General features: G+C 41.4%; 1 protein-coding gene across 2 annotated transcripts; it reads right to left on the bottom strand.

The window, feature by feature from the left end:
- Positions 1 to 271: 271 nt before the first annotated feature.
- G3BP1 (G3BP stress granule assembly factor 1) lies at positions 272 to 27773 on the bottom strand. Of its 2 annotated transcripts, none has more exons than XM_035105713.2 (12): positions 27645 to 27773; positions 10118 to 10231; positions 8587 to 8668; positions 7210 to 7383; positions 6677 to 6767; positions 5222 to 5315; positions 4445 to 4649; positions 2984 to 3085; positions 2534 to 2645; positions 2020 to 2145; positions 1792 to 1901; positions 272 to 1314 (listed from the first exon to the last, which is right to left on the bottom strand). In XM_035105713.2, the coding sequence occupies exons 2-12, from the start codon at positions 10210 to 10212 to the stop codon at positions 1108 to 1110; spliced, it is 1398 nt and encodes a 465-aa protein (XP_034961604.1). In that variant the 5' UTR covers positions 10213 to 10231; positions 27645 to 27773; the 3' UTR covers positions 272 to 1107. The 2 variants fall into 2 exon arrangements, with proteins under 2 accessions (XP_034961604.1, XP_034961600.1); XM_035105709.2 differs by having other exon boundaries at positions 1792 to 1922.
- Between the last annotated feature and the right edge of the window lie 169 nt (positions 27774 to 27942).

Below are 27942 nucleotides of genomic sequence, written 5' to 3' on the forward strand. Positions count from 1 at the left end.
CACATACTGCATTTGTGCATACTGTAAAAACGCGCGGTAAAGATTTAGGGTGTCATTTCCCATAGTCACATATGGAAGGCACTCGCTTCAGAGCTAATGACAGTATCAATACATAGTTGGGAAGTCCTCAGAAAGTATTATAAAATGTTACAGAATTCCACGAGGCTATTAAAAAACAAAATGTGCAACTCTAGAAAACATATATACCCATGAGGAGACATGAAGGACAAACAGATCTCTTGAAAGACTTCAACATACTCCAAAAACTGGATAAAGCAAATCTAGACTTTTTTATTTCTTTTTTAACAATTTGCCAAGACTGGAATGAGAGATAAATAGAAGGCACAACAATTTTGTTTTCGTTTTAATACAAATACAAACTAAACATGAAAAAAACTTCCCTATTTCAATAAAAAAAAAACAAGTTCAGGAACAGTGTTTTAAAGAGTCAAGTTCTAGACATTTAAAACCTATCCCACAATCCTTGTAAGTGGTAAAACAGTAGCGAGAATTCCTTTTCGTGATCATGTACCAAAAAAGAGCATTCTATTGATACCCTTTATTCCACTTTTACAGCGCCACAGAGAAAGGGTAATGTCAATTTTCAAGAGGCAACATCTCCAGACCAAGGTCCAACAGGTCATGTGACCCCACCCCACCCCAAGGGGTGACGGATTTCCCTGCCCTTGAAACGTTTGTCACATACTAGTTTTTCCTATAGGCTCCTGAACACATGCAGCTGAAAAGGTTAATTCCACTGACTGAAGCGCACCCCATTTCAGTAAGGAAGAAAAAAAAGCGCCACACATTCCATTAGGAAAAACAACAGGTACAAAAAAAAATCCAGTCCACATGTCTGCAGCAAGCTAGGATTCAGTTCTTTTCTTTTTTTAAAAAAAATCCACTTTTTCCCGAAATATTGTTCCACAAAGCTGGAATCTGGGACAAAGACTAGAAAAAAAAATCACGAAACCAAACACAAACAAAATGGGCCAAAATAGTATCAAACGTAGCAGTCTATAACAGGGTAGGGCCACATTCCAAGATACCCAAGGCTGAAATTCACAAATCTGCAGGAAGGGTTTGTCTCATCATGTCATCCATTAATCACTGGCGTTGCCCGATGCCCCTTCCAGTGCCAAATCCTGGTTTCTGAGACATTCCTCCACGTGGAGGCCCTCGGATCCCACCTCCCAGCCCCCCACGGGGGCCACCAGGCCCACGGGGTCTGTTGTCTCGGCGATCACCCTCCCTGGCTGCTCGCGTTTTTTTCTCTTCCACATTTAAACGCACTTCTCCTCTGAACATGATCGGCTGTAAGAGAAAAAACGGTAAAGTGGAATCAATGAACAGGTAAGAAAGTGCTAAATACGTGCAATAATTCATTGAAGTGAATTATTGCACGGGACAGATATTGCAGAAAAGTAGATCCTGATCTCCCAAAATGCAATGTCTTTGTTTACTCAAGTTGTGAATTCTTTCAACCCCCACCCCACCCATATTTGGCAAGGATAGTTTTCCACTGTTGTGTAGGCCATTATTTTTATCTGGAACTGCAAATTAATATTGTAATCTAGCCAAGAGCACCAACAGCTTTGTCTGTCTATTCCCACTTCAGCTGCCACCACAAAATTAAACAAAGGAGGCTTTTTAATAAAATGGAATAAACCTAAGTTGTGCACACACATTCTAATAGGCTTCTCTTGGTTTTTTGTGTTTGCTTTATTTCAAAACACCAGTGTTTAGTACACCTCAGTATAACCTTTATCACTTAAATATCATTTAATGTACCCTATTGGCAAGGATCTTCTGAACGGGCTCTGGATCGTCAAACACCACAAATCCAAAATTAGGGAGTTTTCCTCCACTGTTGATACGTAGTTCCACAACATTCCCATAACCTGCAAAAGAATTTCCAATTTCTTTGATCACACATTAGACTGTTCTGTAGACATAGGCATGTACTTTTAGACACAACCCTGAAGCCCCACCACTAGGCAAGCAATATTCAAGACTTACGTTGGAAGAAATCCTTTAGTTCTGCCTTATCCACATCATGAGGGAGATTCCCAACGAACAGCTGGTGACTGTCTGGGTACCTCACAATACGCCTAGTTTCCATGTCACCTGGCTCTCCTTCCCGCACTTACAATTAAAAAAGATAAGATATAACTCATTCATCATCTTTTGCTTTCTATAAACACCAACATAAGCTTTGCCTACTGGAATAATGACAGAAGTCAATAGACAATAAAGCTTCAAATAAAACACAACAAATGAGTAACTTGTTGCTACCATTAAAAAGCCTGTAAGCAGACTGAAGTGTCCACTTAAGATGAAGTTGTGGCACTTCAGACTCTGAAAGCATCTGGTTTAATTTATTCCCAAATTCTTTCCTCCTCTTACGACACACTCTTATTGTATATAGTTTAACATCTTTGAGTATCACCACAAGAGTTGACTTCATCTGTTCCAACAGAGAGCGATGCTTTAGTAGCTATATTGTTATTACCAAGTACACCAGATTTCTTACTTGGTCTAGGGCCTCTTTGTGGTGGGATATTTGTCCGTTGTTCTCTCACTCTCTGGTCTCGCTGAGGTCTCTGCGGTGGAGTCTGAGATTCAGGCTTTGATTCAGGACGGGGCTGCAAAAATGTACCAGCACAAATGTGGTGCATCTAAGTCAAGCAAAGCTTTGTGTAAACATCTTCACACCCTAACCATTCTAAACCTAGGAACCCCAAGGAAAGGGAAAAACACAAGTTCAGATGCCAGAATAGAGGAAGATTTATCCACCCTTCTACTTGAAATCGCACTCCAAGCAACAAACTTCAGAGAAAGATGACTGCATCATCAACAAAAAACGAGCATTTCCTAAACAGTAAAAATAATGCTCTACTACTTGAAATGCTATCAATTTGTAATTAATCTGACAGTTGTTGACCCTGGTTCAAGTTGATTAGTTGGCTGGTATATTTTTTACCTGTGATGCAGGTAATTTGACAACGTGAGGTGGTATGCCTGATACTGGAACAGCTCCACTAGGTGGGAGATTCTTACTGGTTACAGATGCCCATGAAGATGTCTAACAGAAACAAACAAGATTTCATTATTTCTGAGTAACATAAGGTACATGTGCTCTTCAAAATTACAATGTTTCTTGCACATTTACAAATTTTGACATCTTTCTTCAAAAAATTCTACAGCTACAAATGTTTATGTTAGAGACAGTATGTGGGCAGACTGCACCTTAGAGGCTTTCAGTAGATTTTGCTGTGACTGCCGAAACTACCCCCCCCCCCCAATCAAGTTCACGCCACCAAAGTTAGTTGTGCCCCTCACTTCTATGGCAGGCTGAGGGGAGCACTGCTTTCATGGAATGGCTGTCCCTGCATGCCTTTCTACCTTAGGAAACTGCACTTTTCTAAGCTTGAAAAGTGTTTGGTTGCCTGGGGGAGTGTGATTATGTCCGTGAGGGATATCCGTGATGTGTTCCTATCCTTTGAAACTACATTCCCCCAACCATGCTGTTTGGCATGCTAAGGAAAACCCCATTTCTATGGGTAGGTGGAGCAAAAAGAGCCCTCAAAAGCCCACACCCTGTGGCTACTATGTCTTTATAATATTTATAAACTGAACTCAGGCAAAAATGTATTAGAAATGTACAAAAAAAATCAATAAATCAGAAAGTAGAGAGGCTATTTATAGAGCCTTTATATAAATAGTATTTAACCCTTGGAAATTAAGGTTCCTTTCAATATCTGGAATGCAAACTTAAGATGTGTCTTACAAACTGTCCTAAAGGTCTACAAATGGCTAAACCTACACAATTTATGAATGGCTGCTGTTGTCAGGCTCTTTTTGCCAGCAAGATACCCAATAGACAAAGAGTATTCTTCCAGATACTACTTAGAGCATTTATGGTGACCAAAAATACAGAGAGGTTTTTTGGACTTATACAATTCTTATGCTACAATGTGATACAGAGGAACCTCGGGTTAAGAATTCATTCGTTCTGGAGGTCCGCTCTTAACCTGAAACTCTTCTTAACCTGAGGTACCACTTTAGCTAATGGGACCTCCCGCTGCCGCCGCCACACGATTTCTGTTCTCATCCTGAAGCAAAGTTCTTAACCCGAGGTACTATTTCTGGGTTAGTGGAGTCTGTAACCTGAGGTACCACTGTATGCTGTAAAGACTGAAGCTCTACAACTTGGCAACTACAGTACAGTCTGAACAATTGCCATCTTGCTATCAAGATACCTGCCACTCACTTTCTGCTAAGATACAACTGCCTTTTCTTCAACTAAATGAGAGTAGCATGATCTAACACAGGAATTATCTTAAACGTCTTGACAGCTCTTGAAATCTTTCTCACTTCAAACTTAAAAATACACATGAGTAAATGTGAAAGGAGGTATCATCATTAAAATCATGCATGTTACCCTCGAGTCCTCTTGCACTACAGGAGCAGGGTCCACAGGGGCTGGAGAAGGACTCTTCTCTACAGTCTCTTCAGGTGCTGCTTCCTCCAGCGCTGGCTCAGTTTTTTCTTCCTGAGCCTCTGGTTCAGGCTCCTGTTCAGGTTCAGGTTCAACTTCTTGTTCCGGCTCTGCAACTGGCTCCTCCAAATGTTCCTCCAAGTCATTGCTGTTGGTGGAAAAATATTTTCATTATGGTAACAATGCATTTGCAGAGCTCAAGCACCAGGACCATAAATGGAATCCCAATATTGTGCTATTTCAGTACCAGGGTTACAAACAAACATCCATCCAATCTGAACCCTCATGCAACAATGCTTTGTTAAGTCAGCAATGTTCCCCTTTTAAATCAGTATGGATTATACTCATTCACGACCTCTCGCATGCACACACACTCCCCTAGAAATCTGAACTTCAATGCTCCCACCTCAGTAAATTTTAAGAAAGGGCTTGTGGACTTTTAGTTATGCAAAAAGACTGCAGCATTGTTGAGTATATTGATGGACACTTGTTAGAACAATAGTCTTGAGATCAGGTCCTAAAAAAAATGTTAGTTTTTTGCAGTAAAGTCAGCACTGATTCTGTAGGAGACCATTATTAAAACAGAAATGAGATTAGGTTTAGTCTGAAAAATTAGTATTCTACAGAATACTGGTCTCCTTCCTACATTTCAGCCAGCAGTTATAGGCAAACTGGTTAGAAGCAGTGACATAGCTATGATTTCAACCATGTCTGAGTTACCTGACAGACTGCTCGTAGTAGGCTGCTGAATCATCAGCAACTGCCTCAGGAGTCTGTTGCCTATCCTCAGGTTCCTCTGCTTCCTCCTCAGATTCTGGTGAGGGAGAAAAGATTTTACACCGATCAAGTACAGGACAAATTTCCACATTACAGTCAGAATGTACACACAGTGGCTGCATTCTCATGTTATAGTAAGTAAAGGTAAAGGGCCCCCTGACCATCAGGTCCAGTCGTGTCCGACTCTGGGGTTGCGGTGCTCATCTCGCTCTATAGGCCGAGGGAGCGGGTCATGTGGCCAGCATGACAAAGCTGCTTCTGGCGAACCAGAGCAGCGCACGGAAACGCCGTTTACCTTCCCGCCGGAGCGGTCCCTATTTATCTACTTGCACTTTGACGTGCTTTCGAACTGCTAGGTGGGCAGGAGCTGGGACCGAGCAACGGGTGCTCACCCCATTGCAGGGATTCGAACCGCCGACCTTCTGATCAGCAAGCCCTAGGCTCAGTGGTTTAACCCACAGCGCCACCTGGGTCCCTCATGGTATAGTAAGCTGTGCTAATGGTTGACATGCAGATTGCTTCTCTCTCACTCCTCTCCACTAGCAAACAAGACATCACTAGCACAATTCTTACCTTCATGTTTTGTCAAAACTGGAGACTGTTGCTTGTTTCAATCAAACAAATTATGACTGGTAATTCCAAGAACAAACCTTGGCTTCTGATTTGATTTGGAGTGAAACAAACCACAGCCCCCAATCTGGACATTAACACTAGGTCATGAATTTTGATTTGTTGCTCCTGCTCGCTGGCAAGGAGTATTAGGAGGGACAAACTCTGCCTTCCTGGTCAGTCACTTGCAATTATGACTAATTTTACATATTAGGCATGGGGAAATGTGATTTTAGTTAGCCGAAATATCCCCTTACCCTAACATTATTTTAACCAAATATTTATAGCCTGCCCCACTCCAACAATGCTAATACCAGGCCAGGTACATTATAAAATAGAGTACTCAACCATAATATATACATAACCAACAGTAGAATACTAATAATCTAGTTGTTCACATCACTGCACAAACAGCTGATCAACATATTTCAGAGGCATGGTTTTAACTGAAGCTTCTAAACTTCAAGCAAGTACATAGCACACGGTTACAAAAGGTATGAATGACAGCTGCTAAAGTTAAGAACTTTAAAAATATCTAACTCTTATATAAATATAAATAAAATTTGGCTGGCTCAAGTTTTAGCACTAAGTTTTACTGTTGCTATTAAAGTTTTAGCATGTTCTGATGCTGGGTCCCAGTCTGGGGAAAAGGTGGGATATAAATATATTAATAATATTAAGTTCATTACTTGTAAGCAACTTGAATTTGACTGGGAAAATCATGTTATCATTTTTTCATCACAGAGAACTAATTTAGGAGGAAAACACATTGACAGTCTTGGTTCTTACCCTCTGGAGGTTCAGCATCTAAATCACCAAAAACTTCATCTTGGTAACGGAATATGTCATTATGGACATAAAACTTGTTCGCAACAGAACCCTGGAGACAACACAAGGAGAAAAGGAAGTTTAGTTTACTACTGTATTAAGTACGAGTGTACTATGAATACAGTGTTGATGTTTAATCTGGCAGCACAAACCCACTTTGCTTATGTTTGAAACAATCTAACTCTGCGCTACCTACTTGCACTATGATACAAATATAGAGGGACACTTTCATTGTTACATGAGCATAACTTCCTGAACCATCTCAGAAGTACGCTCAACTCAACTAAAAAACATTCATTCAAAGTATCAATGATCAGGAGAAGAAGCTAGAAAACAGTTTTTAAGACTTTAAAGTAAAGAAGTTCTGCAGCCAATGACAGAGGGGATCCAACTGAACCTTCCTGGCACCCCCAGTCCCACTGCACTCATATGAAGTAACACACTGATGTCGGGCATACTGGTTCCCAGACGTAAGATTCCCACAGGCTACGTACCTCAGGAGCAAGGACAAAAGTCTGCATGAATCTCCGCATTGGCTGTGTGTTATTGGAGAGCTCACCCATGACCTGTACAACAACACCATCATTCAGAGTGGCATGGGCGTCCACGTGGTGGATCTTCGTGCGACAATCCTTAAAATTCAGTGACAAGACCTTCTTGTGGATATCCTACAGAAATCAATATTGAAATAAGTATGAGCTACTTTAAGGATTCACTATTCTAAAGCATACTGCCGGTGGCAAGTGGAACATAGCCATCATGGCTAAAAGCCATTGACAGACCTCTATTTTATGTCTAACCCTCTTTTAAAGCCATCCAAGTAGGTGGCTATCATCGGCTTCTGTAGGAGCGAGTCCCATAGTTTAACTGTGCACTGCATGAAGCAGTACTTTCTTTTATCTGCCCTGACTCTTTCAACATTCAGCTTCATTAAATGTAAAGTTCTAATGTTATGAAGAAGAAAAAACTTTTCTCTATCCACTTTCTCCATGCCGCATCACTCCTTACTCACATTTTCTCTAAACTAAGGAGTCCCAAAAGCTTCAACCTTTCTTCATAAGGAAGTTGTTCCATCCCCTTCATCATTTTGGTTGCCCTCTTCTGAATCTTTTCCAACCCTACAATATTCTTTTTGAGGTGAGGCAACCAGAACTGTACACAGTATTCCAAATGTGGTTGCACCAGAGATTTGTATAATGACATTATGCTACTGGCAGTTTTACTTTCAATTCCTTTTCTGATTATACCTAGCATGGAATTTGCTTTTTTCACAGCCACTGCACCCTGGGTCAACATCTTCATCGAACTATCTACAATGACCTCCCATTCTATGACTGCTAAGCTTACTCATTAGTCTTTGGTAAGGTACCTTGTCAAAAGCTTTTTGAAAGTTAAAGTACACAATAACAACTGGATCACTTCTATCTAGAAGTTTGTTGACACTCTCAGAGAATTCCAACAGGTTCATGAGACAGGACCTGCTGTTGCAGAAGCCATGCTGTCTCCCACTTCTGCAAGGTTTGTACTTCTATATGCTTGATTGTCCCATCTGCAACAATACTTTCCACCAGTTTTCCAGGGGCACATATTAAGCTAACCAACATATACTTTCCAGCATCCATTCTTAAAGACTCATGCCACCTTACCTGAAAATACATGACCTATAGAAATCTAGAAAATATTTACTTCAATTCAAGTTCATCAACTGAATACCTAAGGACTAAGAATTCAGATAGCTGGCACAGAAATCTGATACTAGTTTCCCACCTCCTCAAATTCTATTTTCTAATTTGAAGTATTTTTCCTCAGACTTTTACACTGCATCTTGACTGTGACTCACTCAATCATAAAACGATTTTGCAAATGCTTACAGACTGCCCGTGGACTGCATCAGCTGGTTTTCCATTTGAATCCAAGCCACCATGGACATAAGAAGAATTCTTTCCATAGAACCTGTGAAAGAGCAATTTACATCCATTTCATCAATGTACAATTCCATTACATGGTCCTTTGCAGCACTAAAATGTTAGCCATATTGTTGACTTTAGGCGTAAGCAATCTTTTGTTTTGATGTGGGCTGATGGAAAGCCAGCAAGTTATCAAACCAGTTTCTGCAGCTGTTCGTTGTCAAAAGCAAGTCTTTTAACTGTCTGTCTCCTAGGAACACAATCACAACTTTATCACGATTACCTGGCCACCACTGGTAACTAGAAGTTCCCCGCAGGTAACAATCTACATTGTGGCACTCAGCTCCAAATCACTACTGGTGAGCTTATTCCCCAGTGCCATAATATTGATGTTAAAAAGCATGGGGGACAAGATGTAACCCTGCAGTATACTACAGCCAACTGCTAAGGAGTTGAGTAGCAGTCCTCTGGTGCCTCTTCTCTTCTAAAGGTCGTAAAGGTCATCAGCCTGTGCCTCAAGGCTCTTTCGGTTCTGATTTTAGGCCCAAAGCCAGATTGAAACAAGTCCAGATAATCCTTTTCCTCCAAGCACATCTGAAGCTAACCACCAGCTGATCACCACTCAACAACCATGCCCACTGCAACGTTTGGAGTTTTAAAAAATGTTATGGTGATTAATGTGAGCCACTTCGAGCTCAACATTTGTTGTTGGAAAAGTGAAATACAAATATTAAATCAAATAAAAAACCAGGTTTTCACAGATTGCTAAATTTGCCACCAGAGTCCCTTATTTTGTTAAGCAGTTTTTTCACATTAGAAGCCTCTTGCTGTTTGCATAAGAGCTCTGCTGTATGTAGAAAAGAGCTCTGCTTTTTGTGTAGTTCACTGTTCAATAAATTAAAATGGCAGTCCACATATTGCCTGTAGCCTGATGTGGTCTTCGCAAGGAACTCTTATCTCCTTATATTTGCCCGGAGGCTGGGTTATAAGGGAAGATGAGACTGAGGTTTTACAACTTACATGGAAGAAACCAAGCTGGAAACTACTTTTGTATGGAGTTTTATTATTATTTCTATTTTAGGGCAAAGCAAGAATAGTGAGTGACAAGAAGAATCTTAAAACTCAGAAGATTATAGGCAATATTCAACTAAATCATATCCAGAGAAGACTCAATGAGATCAATAGGCTCAAGACCACAGATTTCAATGAGTCTTTTCTGAATATTACTAACACTGAATATCAATTTATTACTTCACAGTGGTAATAGAAGAGGGAATCTGGTCCTGGAGGATATACAACTCTGGCTCAAATTTAAACTGCAGGGAGGACAAAGAACAGAAGAGATGTAGAAGTTTATCTGCAAAGTCTTCATTGCACCCATAATTCTTGTTTTGCTTTTGGCAAATTAAACTTGTGAAGAGGAGCCAGTATTTCTGTATAACAGTGCCCCTGATTCTGAAAGATTATTTAAATTAATTCAAATAGGAGACTTTACCTGTGCAAGAAGTCTGGTGCTTGGTTCAGCAGAATATAATACTGTCTCACGAACTCCCGCCCAACCAGCAGGGGACTTGGCTTCTCCATCACCATTTCTTTGGTCAACTGAAAACTGAAGACCAAAACATTTGTGAAAATATATCAAATACTCATCCTTGGCAAGGAAAGCTTATATAAACTATAACCAACTTCTCACACAGTTGCCAATTTACTGCACACACTGCTAAATGACCTGAAATATTTCAATGGTGGGGAAAAGAAACAAGACTATAATCCAAACATAGCTTTTTGAAGTGACTATATCAAAAAATACAAGTGCCCAAAATTCCAAGTATAGCAGCAAAAAATTGGTGGCAAGCAAGTAAATCTTCTTGTAGAATTTAAGAGGCTATACCGTGTTTCTCATATTATAAGACATGTCTTATATTTATTTTTTCCTTAAAAAAACATACTATGGCTTATTTTCAAGGGATGTCTTATTTTTTTCCTCCTCCTCCTGCCGCGGCCGGCATTGCTGCTGCGCCTATCACTATGTCTTATTTTCGGGGTATGGCTTATATTCCTTGAATGCTTAAAAATCCTGCTATGGCTTATTTTATGGGTATGTCTTAAAATATGAGAAACAGGGTATATGGCTGCACTAATTCCCATTAACCTTGTCTGACTTCAGTAGCTGAACTGAGAGGCTTCAAGAAAAGGTGCAATGACCTTTAAGTTCACATACAGTAAGTCATCTAAGCAATAAGCTGGGACATGATACCTCTTATCCACCATTTTTTACTTGATTGGCTCTCCACCCACCCATTTTGCCAAAATCTTCACGCGCACACCTCACAAACAACCCCCACAAAAAAATTGGAGTCCAGAGCAGAGCAGGGTAAGGTGCACAAAAAGGGTTTTGAAGTAGCAAAATTTGGGCGCCATCATTCCTTCATACCCCTTTCAGTAAGCTAGAATGTTATTTTTTGTACACAAACAATGCTCTTTACTTGAAAACATATATTTTTGGGGCGAGTGATCATTCCCCTACATAATTATACATATGTTAAAGCCAACTATTCAATTGTTTTCCATTGAAAAACAGCCACTTCACAATAGAATAAAGGTAAAGGGACCCCTGACCATTAGGTCCAGTCATGATCGACTCTGGGGTTGCGGCGCTCATCTCATGTTATTGGCCGAGGGAGCCGGCATACAGCTTCCAGGTCATGTGGCCAGCATGACAAAGCCGCTTCTGGCGAACTAGAGCAGCACACGGAAACGCCGTTTACCTTCCCGCTTGGAGTGCTAACTATTTATCTACTTGCACTTTGACGTGCTTTCGAACTGCTAGGTTGGCAGGAGCTGGGACCGAGCAACGGGAGCTCACCCCTCACAGGAATTCGAACCGCCAACCTTCTGATTGGCAAGCCCTAGGCTCTGTGGTTTAACCCACAGCGCCACCTGCGTCCCTATACAGTACACATATCCTAATGCATACCGGTAAATTTGAATCCTATGTTCTTTCAGCCCATGTGTATTATGAACACAGAGGGGAAACTTGATCACTCACTAGCCCATCCCACTGCACATCTGTAAGAAGCCTAGCATGGGCAAATGTATTCCTGCAGACCATGTTCTTATCTTCATCCAGCACTGAGGGAACCTGACAAGCCAAAAGTGAGAAACAGGGCTTTCATTTGTCAGGAGTGGGGTGGGTCTTTAAAAGCTGGGCTGCCATTGGAGCTTTGTCCATAAGAAGTTACTCTTGCTGACTGATCTGGAAAGACAATAATACATTCACCTTCATGATCATGGTATTTGGCTGCCGGAAGGAAGTGTACAAGGTGCCATACAACAGTCGTAAGGACCCCACTCCGTATTTGCGTTGGGTTTGCTCCTTAGCTTTTTCTTCTCCCAAAGACAAGGCAGCTGGTGTTTAGGATCAGCGTTTCCCTTCTCCTAGATGGGTTACCTTTTCAGGTTGACAAGCCCCATCCGTCCCTCACTTCCCTGTACAGAAAATGCAGAAACTGCCTTCTTGACAGCTGGACCTACTATTTGTCTGATCCACTCAATCTGCCAGAGCCTGTATTTGCATGCAGAGCTGAGTGCATTGTGGGGACCAAAAGCTGACAAACTACTCTGAAGGAGCACAAAGTGTCCCCCACCAGAGGTTCTACCCCTTCCCCTAACATCCCCCACACCAGTAAAACAATTAAAGTTGTTGTTTTATTGTCTTATGACTGCATTAGGAAAAACCCCGTGATCCTATTTGTATGCAAAGCAGTCTAAAAGTAGGGGGGAAATAAACTGGCTAAAATAAAATGAAGATTGAATCTTTATCTCTCAGCTACAAGCTAAGCAATATACCATAAACTTGAGGGAAAGAGTGGATATAAATAAATCAAATAAATAAATAAATAAATAATATTACACACACATGTTGTGGGGAGAGTCAGAGTGGCCTAGTAAACAAGGCCTTACATTTGAGCAGACCTTCCATGTTCCAAGAAATTATATAAACACATTGCTGCTGTTAGAAAACTACAAGTCTGAGTTTTTAAAATGGAAACAATCATCTACCACACTGAGTTATCACAAGGAGTTAAGTGCTCTACAAAGGTAAGGCTACATCAAGCATCAGCACATTTGAGAAAAGCCAGCAGTTACTGTAGTTTTATGCTTACACTATGAAAGAGTTTTGATGTATAGTGAAGTTAACCATAATGCTTGCCTGTGGCTGTTGAATTTTTCTAATATTAAACAGTAACATAGATGAGAACTCTTAAACATAGATTGGTCATGACTAACTGAGCATTATATGGTTTGAATTTTCATTGTTGCTTAATTTAAACAACAACAACAAAAAAAGAAACAAAAACAAATCTTTGGAGGGCAATAAAGAACTAGGTTTTCTTTAAAAATTAAGACACACCAGATGGTATCCAACTAAACAGTTCTGCTTTAACCAACAAAATGGAACCTCTCTTCATCTTCATCTCCTTTCCCCATGCACTCCCTAGATCTGCTCCAGAGGGTTAGGGAACCCCAGAACAAATTTAGTTGCAGGATTGGGGGGTGTGTGGAGTCTTGTGGCACAGCCGAAATTGCCTACACTAGCATAACTGTTTAGTTGGCTACCACCCAGTCATTTAATGCAGTCACTAAGAAAGATCACCAGGTGGCTTAGGTAAGTTGGTCTATACAGTACTTGCCATTTGTAAAAATGTTTATGCATATTGCTTCAGCAAATTATACCATCTGAATAGATCAATTCAAGTTAACTAAGGGTTACTTTTTAAACCTGAACTGCTCATTCTACCCCTTTAGTTTAAATCTGCAATAGGCTAACATGGCATTGAGGAAAATGTATGTTTATGATGGTTAATACCTGCTTTCAAATTTACACCAAACTTTAGTGCAGGAACAGTTATGTAGCATTCAACCACTCACTATTTTAATGACTTATCTGAAAACAGGCCATAACCCCCAGTGCTTAAATTACTAATATGCAAACATTTACATTCCCAAGCACACTGAAGTTTGACATCTGTCAAGACTTGACACATTTCTGTAGAGCTGCTTCCAGAGAGGTGGCTCCTAAAATTAATACAAATACAAAAACACCTTTCTTTCAGTGTAAGATGCAAGTGGAATTGCAATTGGTATTCCACACTTTTAGGGATATTTCACTTTTTCTATATGTTCTGTTCACACTAGTGGGCGTGACATAACTGCTATAGATGGGCAGCCATCTGAAGCTCAGCACATCTTCACTATGTGTACAATTTTATCACCCAGCCTTTTAAACTGACCTTTAATCAGCATTAAGACTTTTATGGCTAGATTTCCCCCCAAAAAAGTAACATATTGTTGAAATGTAACTTAAAAATAAACATGTCAGAGCACTATAAAACCACAGGAAGGCATTAGCTTTGCAGCACATATTAGTCTGTGCACATATTAGCAGCACAACAAAGGTCTGTGACCGATAGAGCAGAGCATGTCATTTACTTCCAATACATTGCTCAACACTTTCACACAGCAGTCCAAGGCATGCTGGTTGTGGTGATGATTGGGGGGAGGGGGATTTTTTCAAGATAAAATATTGCAGTCTGACTACTGCAGTGCAAGCAGAATATTAAGTCTTTCAAATTTCTGGATTTTTCAATGGCCTGGTCTCGTCTTTATAAAACAGTCAATATGTATGTTAAGTTTCCCTTGTGTTGAAGAGTTATCCAGGTTTGCTGACTGTTTCATGTTTTTATATGTCTGGAATTATTAACACAAGCAACTCAGAATTGTGGAAAATTAGTATAATCTCTTGCAGCAAAGAAATTACACCTATACAAAAACACATTTAAAGGGAAGGGCATGCTTTTAAAGAAAAGCACATGCTTTCAGGAAATACAGTAGGTTCTTGGTTCAATACCTGAATCTCCAGCTTGGGAAAGAATCCCATGAGTGGGCCAATGGGATGGACCAATCATCTGACTCAATTAAGTTAATTTCCTATGTACCTACTATGAATCCCAACTATAAATAGCCACAAATAAAAGCAGAATAAGAAAAATGTATATTGCTGTACAGTACGTGACTTCACAAAACAGTGGCAAATATCAAGCTCAGCCTATCCACGGACAGCCTAATGCAAATTATTCTTGTATCCCCAGTCTCCATTGCACGTCTGCCAAAGTCACCTTACAAATACCCTTTTTCCAGGCTAAAAGATGTCCAGCCATTTAAGCCCTTCCTATTATAGACTGAGGGAGGGGAAGCATGTGATCAAAGCTGCTATATTTGAGCTCATCTCCTTAAAGGCAGATGATCAAAGTCTACAACTCTTCTTGTACAGTATAGCCATTTTATACCCAAATTACCTTATTACAAACTCAACAAAAAACCCTGGAAGCATTCACTTGCTTCACAGCTACATTTCATTTCAGTCATGTTGCAAACCGAGAAATATCCAAGAATCCTTTATTTCTGTCACCTGTTAATGAATGAATCAGCTGGAAACTATAGAGGTTTCTTATGACCATACACACTTTGTACGATTAAATTTCACCCTACGTGTAAGTTCCAGAATATGGCTGGGCGATATGTGGTTTTCCACATTGTGATACATCACCAGCTAAACATCACAATATACTGAAATATCACGATGCCTGAAATAAGGGTGGAGCTATGTAGTCATTGGCTGGCTTCATGGCTTTTGCATTTGATTTTTGCATAGCGCACACACACACACACACACACACACACACACGTATATTAAGGCTAGGCAACGTATCAATACATAGTCAAAAAATCAGATTAAAGTCCACATTATGGTAACAGTTTCATAATATTCAATATGGCGATATATCGTGAATCACCGTTACAGGTAAGTAAAAATGTATCAGTTTTATACTCCTAAATAGTAGCAGTTGTCAGGACATTACCTCGTGCACCTCTACATAGTTAGAGCCTTATTTAAGACATTGTGATATATTTCAGACACTGTGATATTACAATGTTTAGCTGGTGATATTTCATTGTATATCACGATGATTAGCTGGTGATATTTCACAATGCTGAAAGCCATACATTGTTCAGCCCTAACACACATCATGATTCGCGATATGCCAGGTCAAAAATTATGAAACTGTATCATATGGACCTCAACCTGGTTTTGGATATATCAACATATTGCCCAATGCTACCACCTGTCCTACTACTACAGCTACCTTTCCTAACCACATAATTACAGAATACCTCCTCTCAGGCACACACACAAGAGGTTAAGTGCCCGTGCTGTTTTCGGCAGCACAAGTAGCACTTTACACTCAGGTGCTCACAGGGCACAACTGCTCATCATCTCTTGCATTCAACAAACTACAATTTGTCTAAAATTTGTGTAACATATACTTATCTACAAAGCAAGAGAGATTTCACTTCCCATATTCAGCTACTTCTTATTCATTCTGCTTTTCCAATCTCCCAAAATTAAGACAGACACTATGAGCAACTCCAGCCAATATAAATAATTCTGGAGCTCTCTTGATTCGCACCTACTTTTGGAAGTTGGAACAAACGATTTCAGTTCTGCCTAACTTTTACCACTGTTGCACCTTGGGCTAAATGAAGGACACTGGCTGATGTACAGAAATTCAATCTTTACATGCTCTGTAACTCACTAACCTGGCTCCAACAGATACTCAGAACTGAAGGTCACCCTTTTTTATGGCAAGCTTGATTGAGAGAACATTTCACAGTCTAGCAATTACTGCATACTCAAGACCTACTACATTTCAAAGACTTACAAACTAAATTGCTTAATATCAAACAATGATGCTATAACCACATTAAACATTTCTTACTGCCTGATTCTCTGCATATTTACTCAAAATGAAGGCCCACTGTACTCCCTTGTAAGTATATGTATATGTACAAGGTTACTCCCTTGTAAGTATATGCACAGTAGGACTGTAATCTCAGGCTGCAGTTTAATACTCACCCAAAAATTAGCCCCCTTTAAGTCAATGACTCTGAGTAGACATGTAAAGGGATGGCACTCCTAATCTCTGTGCCTGAGGCTTACACCATCTCAAACACCAGAATTGATTTTAACTCATTGGAAATATTGTCTATTTTCTCCAGAGTAAAAATATTGTCATTTAAGAGTGGAGCTTCTGATCTGGGTTCCATATGCTTTGCACAAACAAAATTGGGGGATCCTATACTCCCAGAGGACTGGGGGGGGGACTCAAGTCCAATAGCTTAACCTCCTACACATTCTTGGTAGGAGGTATTAATAAATAAGAGGCCAATTGAAAGTATGAATGGTATTTGACTGGGGGGGGGGCTAAAAATAATTACCTCACATTAAGTATTGTTTTCTTTGTTCATTTGATAATGGACGGTATCTTTATTTTCCAACTCAAATAAGTCCACAAGAAGCCTTCAAGGAATAAAAAGTTATAAACCACAAACGTTAATGAAAAACAGGTAAGTCCAGTAATAGGACCAACACCCTTTATCTGAGCACACTTAAGATGCATGTGGCTTAGATTCAATGTGTGATCTTAGTTGCTAAGAAACGAATCTCAATGACTTAGAAATCCAAAGTTATATTTAATATTGATGGTTGGGTAGCAGAACTGTTAGAATTGCCATCCCTAGAGTGTGTGATGTCATACAATTACCTTACACAAATTCAATGCCATGAGAAACACCATTCCGGAGTGCACTGATGGCTGTAGTATATTGTTCCAAGCAAGAAACATTGTGACACAACACTTTTATTGGGCTCCTTGCCCAATTGACTACAAAAATTCCCTGCCAACATCTGTACTCGAGTCGCACCTTCCTACTAACAGAAAACATTTGAACTGTGCATTCACAGAAGTGAGGGAGCATACAAGAACATATATTATTAGGAGCTTGTTTTCTTTTGAATAATTTTATATCATGTGAGAAAGGCCTGGTTCGTGTCACTTTAAACCATGCATAGGTAAACTCGGCCCTCCAAATGTTTTGGGGCTACAACTCCCATCATCCCTAGCTGACATGACCAGTGGCCAGGGATGATGGGAGTTGTAGTCCCAAAACATCTGGAGGGCCGAGTTTGCCAATGCCTGCTTTAAACAATAAATGAAACACTGGGATAAAGCAAGCAGCATACTGGTTTGCAGCACTGTGGCGCTCCTCTTCCAATATGTCAACCAGCATCATGCCTTATAACTAGTATTTTTCACATTCTTGCTATATCACATTTGACTTTTAACAATGATTTACTGTAATGTGCCAACTGGGCCACTGAATTTGCTTTCCTGGGTTCTAAGATTAATGTTGTTGGGGTTTTTTTAAAAAAAAACTATATTGTTATTTATAAAGAAAATATTGCTGATAATATTAAAAAATAAATATTAAGGCATCGATTGACTGTAATTCCTGCTATTTTAAAGCTTTAGCATGGGAGGCCCAACATTAAATAATTCAAAAACAAAGAAAAATTTTGTGGTGTTGATTACAGGTACCACAAAGTTCACACATCTACTCAGAAGTTCCATTTTTGCTCAATTTGTTGGAGCTACAGATGTGACAATTCCAGGCTTGTCTATACAGAAGTATGAGTTGCTTGGATCAATTTTGAATATATCTCCCATGAATGTTGACAGTTTGCCATTATGAAAACCACCACATGTACTTTGGCTCTTGAACAGCAGAGTAGAGTTGGTGAAGGTCAGCGTCAGCAAACAATGGTCTTCTAGGCCAAGGCACTGAATGTCTTTCTGGATAAATGGAAGTTTTCTCCTTCTTTAAAGAAAGTACTGATCATTAATTGGGTAATTTATATATAGCTTTTCATTTCAGAAACCTAAGAAGCTGCCTTATTCTGAGTCAGATCTTTGGTCCATCATCTTCAGCTTTGTACATACTATACCTTTAAAGCACACTCAAAGCATATCTTTTCCCTCTAAGAATTCTACTCATGCCTCTGTAGCTTTGCATTTGCTGTGGCAAACCACAATTTAAAACCATGATTAAACCAAAGGAGCTGGATTAGCTCATAAGGCCAAATCATAGTTCAAACAAGTCATTGTTTATAAACCAACAAACCATGGCATCACATAATGGTTTGTTATCTGAGAACAAACCATGATGAGTTGGCATACTTCAGACATTTAAATCAGACCTCACTTTGACTACCCCAACCATGAAGAATCAGATCTATCCGAGCAAACCTTTCGGCCAATGCAAAATGCTACTGTGTGCCTTCTATTGAATACTGGCTAATACACCTTGAACCTGTATTATAGCAATTTCATCAGATACTACTGTTTCTGAGCCCAATTAAAAGTATTAGTTTCTGTGTTAAGAACCCTTCAAGTCACTGAACACCAACTTGGACTAGTTGCATTCAGAAACTAAAGCCGTTTTATGTCCTCTTCATTACCTGAGATATGATTTCCTGCAGCTAGAAGCAGAGCACTTGCAGCAGTGGCTCTGCATGTATGGAGCCAAGTTCACATTCAGACCTGCTAAGTAGTGTATCTGTCCTGATCTTTGTATGACTAATCTTCTGGCAGGCTTTTGAATGAGTTTACCATAGCTGGCATTATATAAGCACATAAAGAACAAGACCTTATCATTTGCTCTGGTGTAACTGTGGATTTCTAGACTTTCAGTGGCTGTAAGCATCTTCAGCTGCACATATCAGTATTGCACTCAAAGTAAAAACCTCTCTTAAGCCAGGGTTAGCTTAAACAATTGCTACCTAATAAAAACAAGCAAGCAAGCAATACAACTGGATTCTTTTGCTGGCTCAGACCTTAATGACCAGAAATATGTAGTCATAAAGCAGCACATACTTACGTGATAAAGAAAATGTTTGCACATAGAATTCTAGGTGCTGTCTTGGGGGGGGGTTAGGTTTTTATAAGAAAAGTTTGTATGTTTTTTGTTTTCAGTTTTGTATGTTTAGTTTGTATTGTTGTATTTTGTTCTTTTTTGTTGTTGTTTTCTACAAAATGAATATTATTATAAAAAAGAACAAAGGGAAATGCATTGCCCCAAAGCTGCTGCTGTTGTAGTAGTCAACTTCACACTCAGCAGCCACCTTATTTCAAGGATAACTTGCACAAGTTAAACCAAAATTTTCCCTCCAGAAAAACTTTACATGTAACACTGGAAGGAAAACATATATGGGAAGAAGAGGCTCATGTCCATATGCTCAGCTGGTATGATTTCATGTACTTTGGTTCAACTATTATTTCTGTAGCACTGACCCAAGCCCTCCCACAAGTGTACAGGTGCTTAGTACACACAGAGAAACTAGAAATATCAGGACCAGTTTAAACAAAATTCTATCAAACTATTTTATTATATTTGGGAAGCAATGCTACACCACAAACTTCATCCTCTCTTCCCCTACGTGTTGAAATAGCAGTGTCTATTGAATGCAAACTAGGAAACTGTAGCTTAATCTCAGGCTACAAACTCAGATATCAAACCAGGATCAGATTATGGTTTGAAAACACCCCCATTGTTCTGCCCGGACACTGAGGTCCAGCACTGAGGGCCTTCTGGCGGTTCCTTCGTTGCGAGGAGCCAAGTTGCAGGGAACCAGGCAGAGGGCCTTCTCGGTAGTGGCGCCCGCCCTGTGGAACGCCCTCCCATCAGATGTCAAAGAGAAAAACAGCTACAAGATTTTTAGAAGACATCTGAAGGCAGCCCTGTTTAGGGAGGCTTTTAATGTTTAATAGATTACTGTATTTTATTTTTCTGATGGAAGCCGCCCAGAGTGGCTGGGGAAACCCAGCCAGATGGGCGGGGTATAAATAATAAATTATTATTATTATTAGCCAGTTTCCCACTTCAGATATAATGGGAGACTGTGGTGTAACAAACCCCAGACATTGTCAGTTGCAACACAAAAGAGAAAGGAGGGCAGAACAGAGGCACAAGGCTCTTAGTAAATAAGCCATGGTTTACTGGGCAGAGATCATTAGAAAGCTAACTGGGCAGCAGTTGTTCCCTTCATGTCTGAAGAAAATCAGAAGACAGATGGGGCTTGTTAACCTGGAAAGGTAACCCATCTAGGAGACCTTAAAACTCTGACCTCAAACCTCTGCTGCCTTGTGGCTATACTCATCCATAAGAAAGGCTTCAGGAGTAAACTCCCAAGGAAAAATCCTTATACGCTACCTTGTGGGACATCTCCAGGAGAAGGAAAGACTAAGGACTAAACCCTACACAAATCCAGTCCCCAAGGCAGTAGGATGGCACCTTGCTCACCTCATTCTGGCAATTCCTGCAGCCAAGCTAGTGCCACATGTACTGTACTGTTTTGCTTTCCTTTGAACAACATCAGCAAGGCTGAGAGTGGCAGAGGTGGTGTTGTCATCTGGACAGCTGAGAACTTCCACATACACTGCCAAGAATTCTGCACTGGAGTTTTTCAGATGGTGCACTCTATTGTCTCTCAAGACAGATGGATGCCAACAATGTGTCTTACTGCTTCCCATCTTTCATACAGATTAGGAGAATAAAATAATACATACATACCCTATTTATTCACAAGTACTAGAAAACTAACAGAAGGATTTGTCCTACATCTTCTATCCATCCCAGACACAGTAATTCTCAACAATGTGCAGCACTGATGTAAGGTATAACACTTTCCAGTTCTTTATTTTTCCATGGGAACTGTTCTAGCCCTAGGCCGGTGGTTTTCAACCAGTGTGCTGTGGCAACCTGGGGTGCCTTGAATGATGCGGGGTGCGGACAACACTGGCCTCCGTCCCTCTTTCCTCCCCTCGTTCCTATGATGCCCTCTCATGTCTCTGCCTCACAAAGGCTTGCACAGCTGTTTATTGCAACAGCCCTGGCTATAAGCTCTGCAGGCAAATGGTGCTTCTGGGAAGCAGCGGGGGGGGGGGGGCAGTTCAGAAATCAGGGACAGCAGCAGCTGTCCGGAGGACTCCCAAGGAGAAGGGAAAGGAGAAGAGACTGAGGGAACACTCCACCAAGGAGGGTGTTCGAAAAAGGGCAAGAGTCTGCCAGCTCTGCAGACAAGGGGTGACATAACTGGGCTTCTGAGCCCCACGGGGGTGTCGCAGAAAGAATGTAGTTGGTTAAGGGAGCCGTGGACTCAAAAAGTTTGAAAACCTCTGCCCTAGGCAGAGGGCAGCAAATCCACATCACAGTTGTGCAGGGTTTCCAGCAAACCCACCTCACTGTTGTGCAGAGAATCTTGAACTTCCTGTTGGGTATCAAGATGAAAAAAATTAAAAGCTTACAATTGCCACCAATAATGATCTTTGATAATCCTTTGTCAGCTGGAGGTTGAAAAATAGTGAACAGGTGGAGGAAATGTCTACCAATCCTCCAAGCTACTACCAACATGCTTTCATCCCATTCTCACCTTTAAGTCTAGAAATGGGCACAAGTCAGAGAAAGCCTATTATTCTGGCACACCAATATTGATGCCACAGCAGGTGGGAATTTCATTAGCATGAGCAGTTTCTGAGAGCAGTACTGTGCCGAAGATTTCAGATTAAAACTGCATAGTGGAAGGAAAGGTGGAGCTTTTTCTGCCTCCCCACTTCCAGTTACTCTCTGAAGACTGGCAGAGACCCTCTTAAGAGTATTATGGGGGTGGGCAGGGGGAGGACTAAACCATGTGAAAAATTAACATATTTTAGCTGCAGTTCATTTTTAGCTTTGTATTCTTGATATTAGAAAAACGCACCTACACACGCCTATTACCTAAGTTTAAGGCGCCATTTAGCTCCTAGCTTTCATCTGTTTCTAACACTGAGCAGATGTGATACTGTTAGAGACTGCTCCACTGATGTTATTAGAGACTGCAACTCTCACCATCCCCAATAACCTGGAGGACCACAGATCCACCCACTGGGGATTGCAAGGTTGTAAAGATGTTGTTGTAACGTATGTGAAATACTTTAAGCGTTAAACGTAACTTTTCTTAGGCATTGTTAACATTTTGGCACCCACCCTGTGGAATGCCCTCCCACCAGAGGTCAAAGAGAACAACAACTACCAGACCTTTAGAAGGCATCTCAAGGCAGCCCTGTTTAGGGAAGCTTTTAATGTTTGATGGATTTCTGTATTTCAATATTTTGTTGGAAGCCGCCCAGAGTGGCTGGGGGAACCCGGCCAGATGGGCGGGGTATAAATAATAAATTATTATTATTATTATTATTATTATTATTATTATTATTATTATTATTTTGGGTGCTGAAAACATTCAATCCTTAAAATTACTTATTTTACCTAAATGTAAATCATAGTGGTTTTCAAATAGTCAGAAGTCAAATGAAACTGCTAGGCTGATTTGCACCTTCTGGATTTCACTCAGCTGATTTTATTGAGTGCATAAGCCCCAGTTAAGTGTTTAAACTGCCTAGTCTGTACCCAAGTGTGGTTTTGACTTAAACATCACTGAAGGTGGGTGATATCACGTTTAAAACACAGAATAACATTTCAGAAATGAAACCGAATTCAAAACTATGAATTTGAATAACAGTCACATGCAAACTGTTTGGGGCGTGGAGAGAGGTAAAAATGTAGTTAATCCAAAACAGTTTTATGTAAAAACTTTTTCAAACTCCTATTTCACAATTATTTCTTCAACAGCAGGTTCGCCATTTGGGGGTGCTTCTGGATCAAGCTCTATCACTGGAGGCCTAGGTAACCTCAGTGGCTTTTTACCAACTGTGGCTGGTTTGACAGGTAGTCATTCCTGGACCAGGAAAGTCTTGCCATAGTAGTTCATGTGTTGGTTACTTCAAGACTGGATTACTGCAATGCACTCTATATGTGGGGTTTTCCTTGTGCTTGATCCAGAAGCTGCTGTTAAGTGTAGAATGCTGCACCATGACTACTGAGTGACGCCTTGTCAACATATAACCCCTATGCTCAGAAATCTGCACTGGTTGCCAATTTGCTACTGGGCAAAGTTCAAGGTGCTAAACCATAGAGCCTAGGGCTTGCCAATCAGAAGGTCGGCAGTTCGAATCCCTGCAACGCAGTGAGCTCCCGTTGCTCGATCCCAGCTCCTGCCAACCTAGCAGTTTGAAAGCACATCAAAGTGCAAGTAGATAAATAGGTACCACTCCAGCGGGAAGGTAAACGGCGATTCCGTGTGCTGCTCTGGTTCGCCAGAAGTGGCTTAGTCATGCTGGCCACATGACCTGGAAGCTATCTGTGGACAAACACCAGCTCCCTCGGCCAGTAAAGCGAGATAAGCACCACAACCCCAGTCATTCGCGACTGGACCTAATGGTCAGGGGTCCCTTTACCTTTACCTATTGGTACATAAAGCCCTTAACAACTTGAGACCAGTTTACCTACAAGATCACCTTACCCCCATGTGCCACCCAATCACTTCAGTCAGCAGAACTGACACTACTACAGATGTCACATTATGCCCATTCCACATTTGTAAGAACTAGGTCACTTAATGTGACACCCACTGCACTTTGGAATTCATTGCTTATTGAGATCAAGCAGGAACCTTCACTGTACTCTTTTCAATGCTAAAAACATTCTTGTTTAGACACGTTTACCCAAATCCTTAGAAGGTTGAGGTAATTTTAATCTGTTTTAGTATTTTAACTTTTGTATGTTTTAAAGTATAGTTGTGAATTTGAGTTTAATGTTTAATATTTTGTAAATCATTTTGAGATTTTTTGCAAACAAATGTATAAATTTATTAAATAAAATAATATTTCCTCAGCAGCTTAAAGTATACTAATAAATTTATGTATAATCAAGAACATGTATGTATAATTAAATGTATGTGTTGTTTTCTAGTGTGAACAGGAGAATAATTTTCAATCCCACTGTAATTTTGTATCTGCTTTTCCTGGCTATCTATGGATTAACTATTAATCACTACAACCCTACATTTTCCCCAATCTTATGCCCTTCAAATGCTGATGGAACTTCAATCCCCATCAGTTCCAGTTAAGTATTACAAACGCTCAGAGTTCTACGGTGAGAGGGTAGGGTCACAACGTAAGATCTCAGGGCAAGTTACAATTTAAAAACAATGAGCCAATAACACACAGTTAAAATTTTCCAGTACAATTCAACAATACAAGGATCTGAGATGGGATAGTGGAATGGATGGCCTGGAAGAAAATTAAAGTTCACTCCAGTGGTTCCTAGCAAAACCTCAAGGGAAAAGATGTTCTACAATGGAGCTGCAATGCCAAAAAGGCCTTCCTGGCCACCTTGTGGATCCTCTGACCTTAACTCAGTGATGGCACTGCCAGAAGGGCCTCCTCTGATATGAAAGCCCATACAGTTTGGGGAAAGTAGCTTCTTCAGGTAACCTGAGCCTAAGCTATTCAGATATTTATTTGTCAAAAGCAGTATCTTGGTCTGGAATGGTTTGAGTTCTGGTTTAGCAATATCTGGAGTACGACAGGTCTCTCACCCCCTAGTTTAGACTCTAAACTGAGCATCACAACTCTAAAAGTCTACTGCAACTTTCAAACATGAGTGGGTAAATTTACAGGTAGGTAGCCATGTTGGTCTGATGCAGTCAAAACACAATTTAAAAAATCCTTCCAGTAGCACCTTAGAGACCAAGTCAGTTGGTCTCTAAGGTGCTACTGGAATGATTTTTTTATTTTGTTTTTGGGTAAATTTAGAGAGCATTAATCCACCACAAAATGACCCAACAAGCCATTTCTCTTGTTTTATTCCTGGACTTTTAAGTCTAGGTGAGTGAGCAAACGTACATAGTAAGGAAATTTATCTGACTATCTTAGGTTGTCTTTGTTAAGGTATCCTTAGCTTAAATGTCCATAAGCCAGTAGCATATCTGAAATATGTAAGTCTTCTCCATATTAAAAAAAGCAGAAGTTTGTTTCATGTAGTTTGTCTTTAAAATGACCTGTAGGGAATACCTATTATTAACTCATTTAAATTATTAGTGTATGGGCAACCAAAAAAGGAATCTGTTAAATCCAACATTTCATTACCCAAGACCCTATTGATTATACATACACAATCTAAAACTCCTGAGATTATTTTATTCAAATACAAAAAGTTCAGTACACCAGGTGAAAATCTTAGTCTAAAATGGATTCTACCAACAGGGTCTGCTATTTTTAGATATAATAGTTCAAGCAGCACTTCCAGTTAAGTACACAGAAGAGCATGTCTGGACAGCACAAACTTTACCATTGCTGTTTTGGCTACTACAAACAAGTGCAAAAAAGATTTGATGCCAAGCAATTGATAAATTCATTTAAGTCTCATTTATGGACTTAGCAAATTTTAAATAGTTGGCATCTTTGTGAAACCTTATGGGAACACATGATGGTATTTTTCCACTTAACCATACAGATCACCTTAGCAGCAGAATTATCTTTTACTTAATGACTGACCAGAGCCCTGCAAGTGCCCCCCAAACAGAAGTTCTTAATAAATGGGCATTTTCCTATAGCTTAGTAGTCTGCCTCCGTTTCCTAAACCTAACACTGTGTCCATGGGAGAGGCAGACAAAAATAGCACAAACTGGAAACATGGCTACTTGCTACAAATACTCCGCAACAGATTATGATGCAGCCACCTGACACAACCAGATTTCAATTTATCAGAAAAACATGCCAGTGAACGATTCCCACTAAAGCTATTTCAATAGAAAAACTAATAGTTTTTAGTAAGATCCTGGAAATTACTAGAAGCTCCAGGCATGCTTAATCTAGTTTCTATGAACACGTTAAGACTGACCTTGAGCAAATGTCCTTACTTTTCTGCCTTTATTACTTTATTTTTTACAAGCAAAAACTTGTTGGGAGGGCTTTGTTTCTGTTTTGTTTTTTGCTTTTAGGAGTCCACAGCTCAGGGTTGTTTAAAACACTGCCGATCTCATCTCTCAAATGAAAGGCTACGCCACTTTAAAACAAAGCTACATAGGTCTCTACTGTATATTCCAGCCTAGCCTTTTTGCCTGCGCGCTAGGGAAAAGCAGGCTGCGTGCGGCAACGGACAAAAGCTTGCAGCTCCGTCTGCCTAGGCTTGCACAATGAGCACAGCTCGCTTCCGCGGGCCCTTTTCACCAGCGTCTGCCCCACTGAAAAGGAGCACCATTATGCTCCGGTTCCTACGCAGCTACTCCCGTGAACAGTGAACGGAGCGGCGTCTCGCACCTCCCGTTGCTTTCCTCCTCCGCCACCTACACCGGTGGAACGAGCACCGTTCGTGCATTTCCGCTCTTTCACAAAGCTCGCGGGTTTTTGTTCGGTGGGGTGGGTGGGAGGTTCTGGAGGCGCGAGAGAAGCGCGGGGAGCGCCGCAACGGCGCTTCAAGAGGGTCCCGCTCCCCATCCCCATCTCTTTTGTAGGCCGCTTTACAGGCACGATCAGGAACCTTCCTAGTTAGTTATTCATAGCGCGGAGCGAGCAATCGAAGAGGGAGGGAGAGGAACGCGCCGGGGCCAGGCTGGGCGCCGCCTCCTCCGCATGTCAGAAAGGAGACCCTCGTCGTTAAGCCAGCACCGAGTTCCCTTCGCAAGCCAGCTCAGCGACCCGTTAACAGCCGCCCACCCGCCCCGTCCCTCCACTCTCTGTCCTCTTAGTCTTATAGATCACGCACTTCCCCGGACGGGCGGGTCCTTCTCGCCTAGCTTTTGCTACCCAGCGGGCTTGTTAACGGCTCAGGCCCGGCCACGCAGAGGGAGCCCAGCTCGCCGCTCCCCGTTATGCCCCAACCTCCCCTCCCCCTTCAATATACCGCCAGGCCGGCCAGGCAAACGCCCGCCAGCCCCGAGCGCCCCCTTGGCTCAGCAGACACACCCCACCGCCTGCCCACCCGCCACCGGCGTCCCTCTCCAGCCCCGAGGCTGAAGGCCGCGGAGCGAAAAGCGGCGCGGGACGAGGGGGAGGAGCGCCGCCGCAGCCGCGTGTCTATGGCGACGGTGGCGGCGGAGGAGACGCCACAGGGGTAGGAGACCCCCTTTCCCCACTCCTCGACCCCTCGTGAAGGACGTGACCTGTCTGCGCCCCTCCCGCACCAACCTGCGGGCGAGGCGGAGCTGGACGCGGAGGAGGAGGAGGCGGTTTCACTCCGTACGAGGCGGGCAGGCAGGCCGAAGGGGACGAGAAGCACCTCACGCAACAGCGTGCTCAGCCACCGGCTAAATATACCCGGCGCGCAACCTAACACTATGGCATGCCCGCAGCCAGTTAGGAGCCAGCTCGGTGCCCAGCTCGGAGAACGATAGGCCGTAAGGGAGGGATGGGAGGCGGTTAACATCCAGAGAGGCCAATCGCGCCACAGCGAGCGCAAAGCCGGTTAGTAGGACTGACGTCCGCA

This window comes from Zootoca vivipara, chromosome 2 (genome assembly GCF_963506605.1).
Source record: "Zootoca vivipara chromosome 2, rZooViv1.1, whole genome shotgun sequence".
NCBI classification, from domain to species: domain Eukaryota; kingdom Metazoa; phylum Chordata; class Lepidosauria; order Squamata; family Lacertidae; genus Zootoca; species Zootoca vivipara.

Coding starts and splice junctions, on each gene's coding strand:
- G3BP1 (XM_035105709.2), bottom strand. CDS start 10,212: ATGGTGATGGAGAAGCCAAGTCCCCTGCTGGTTGGGCGGGAGTTCGTG. Junction 5,316..6,676: donor AGATGCTGAACCTCCAGAGG/GTAAGAACCAAG, acceptor CTCCCTCACCAG/AATCTGAGGAGGAAGCAGAG. Junction 2,146..2,533: donor ACAAAGAGGCCCTAGACCAA/GTAAGAAATCTG, acceptor TTTAATTGTAAG/TGCGGGAAGGAGAGCCAGGT.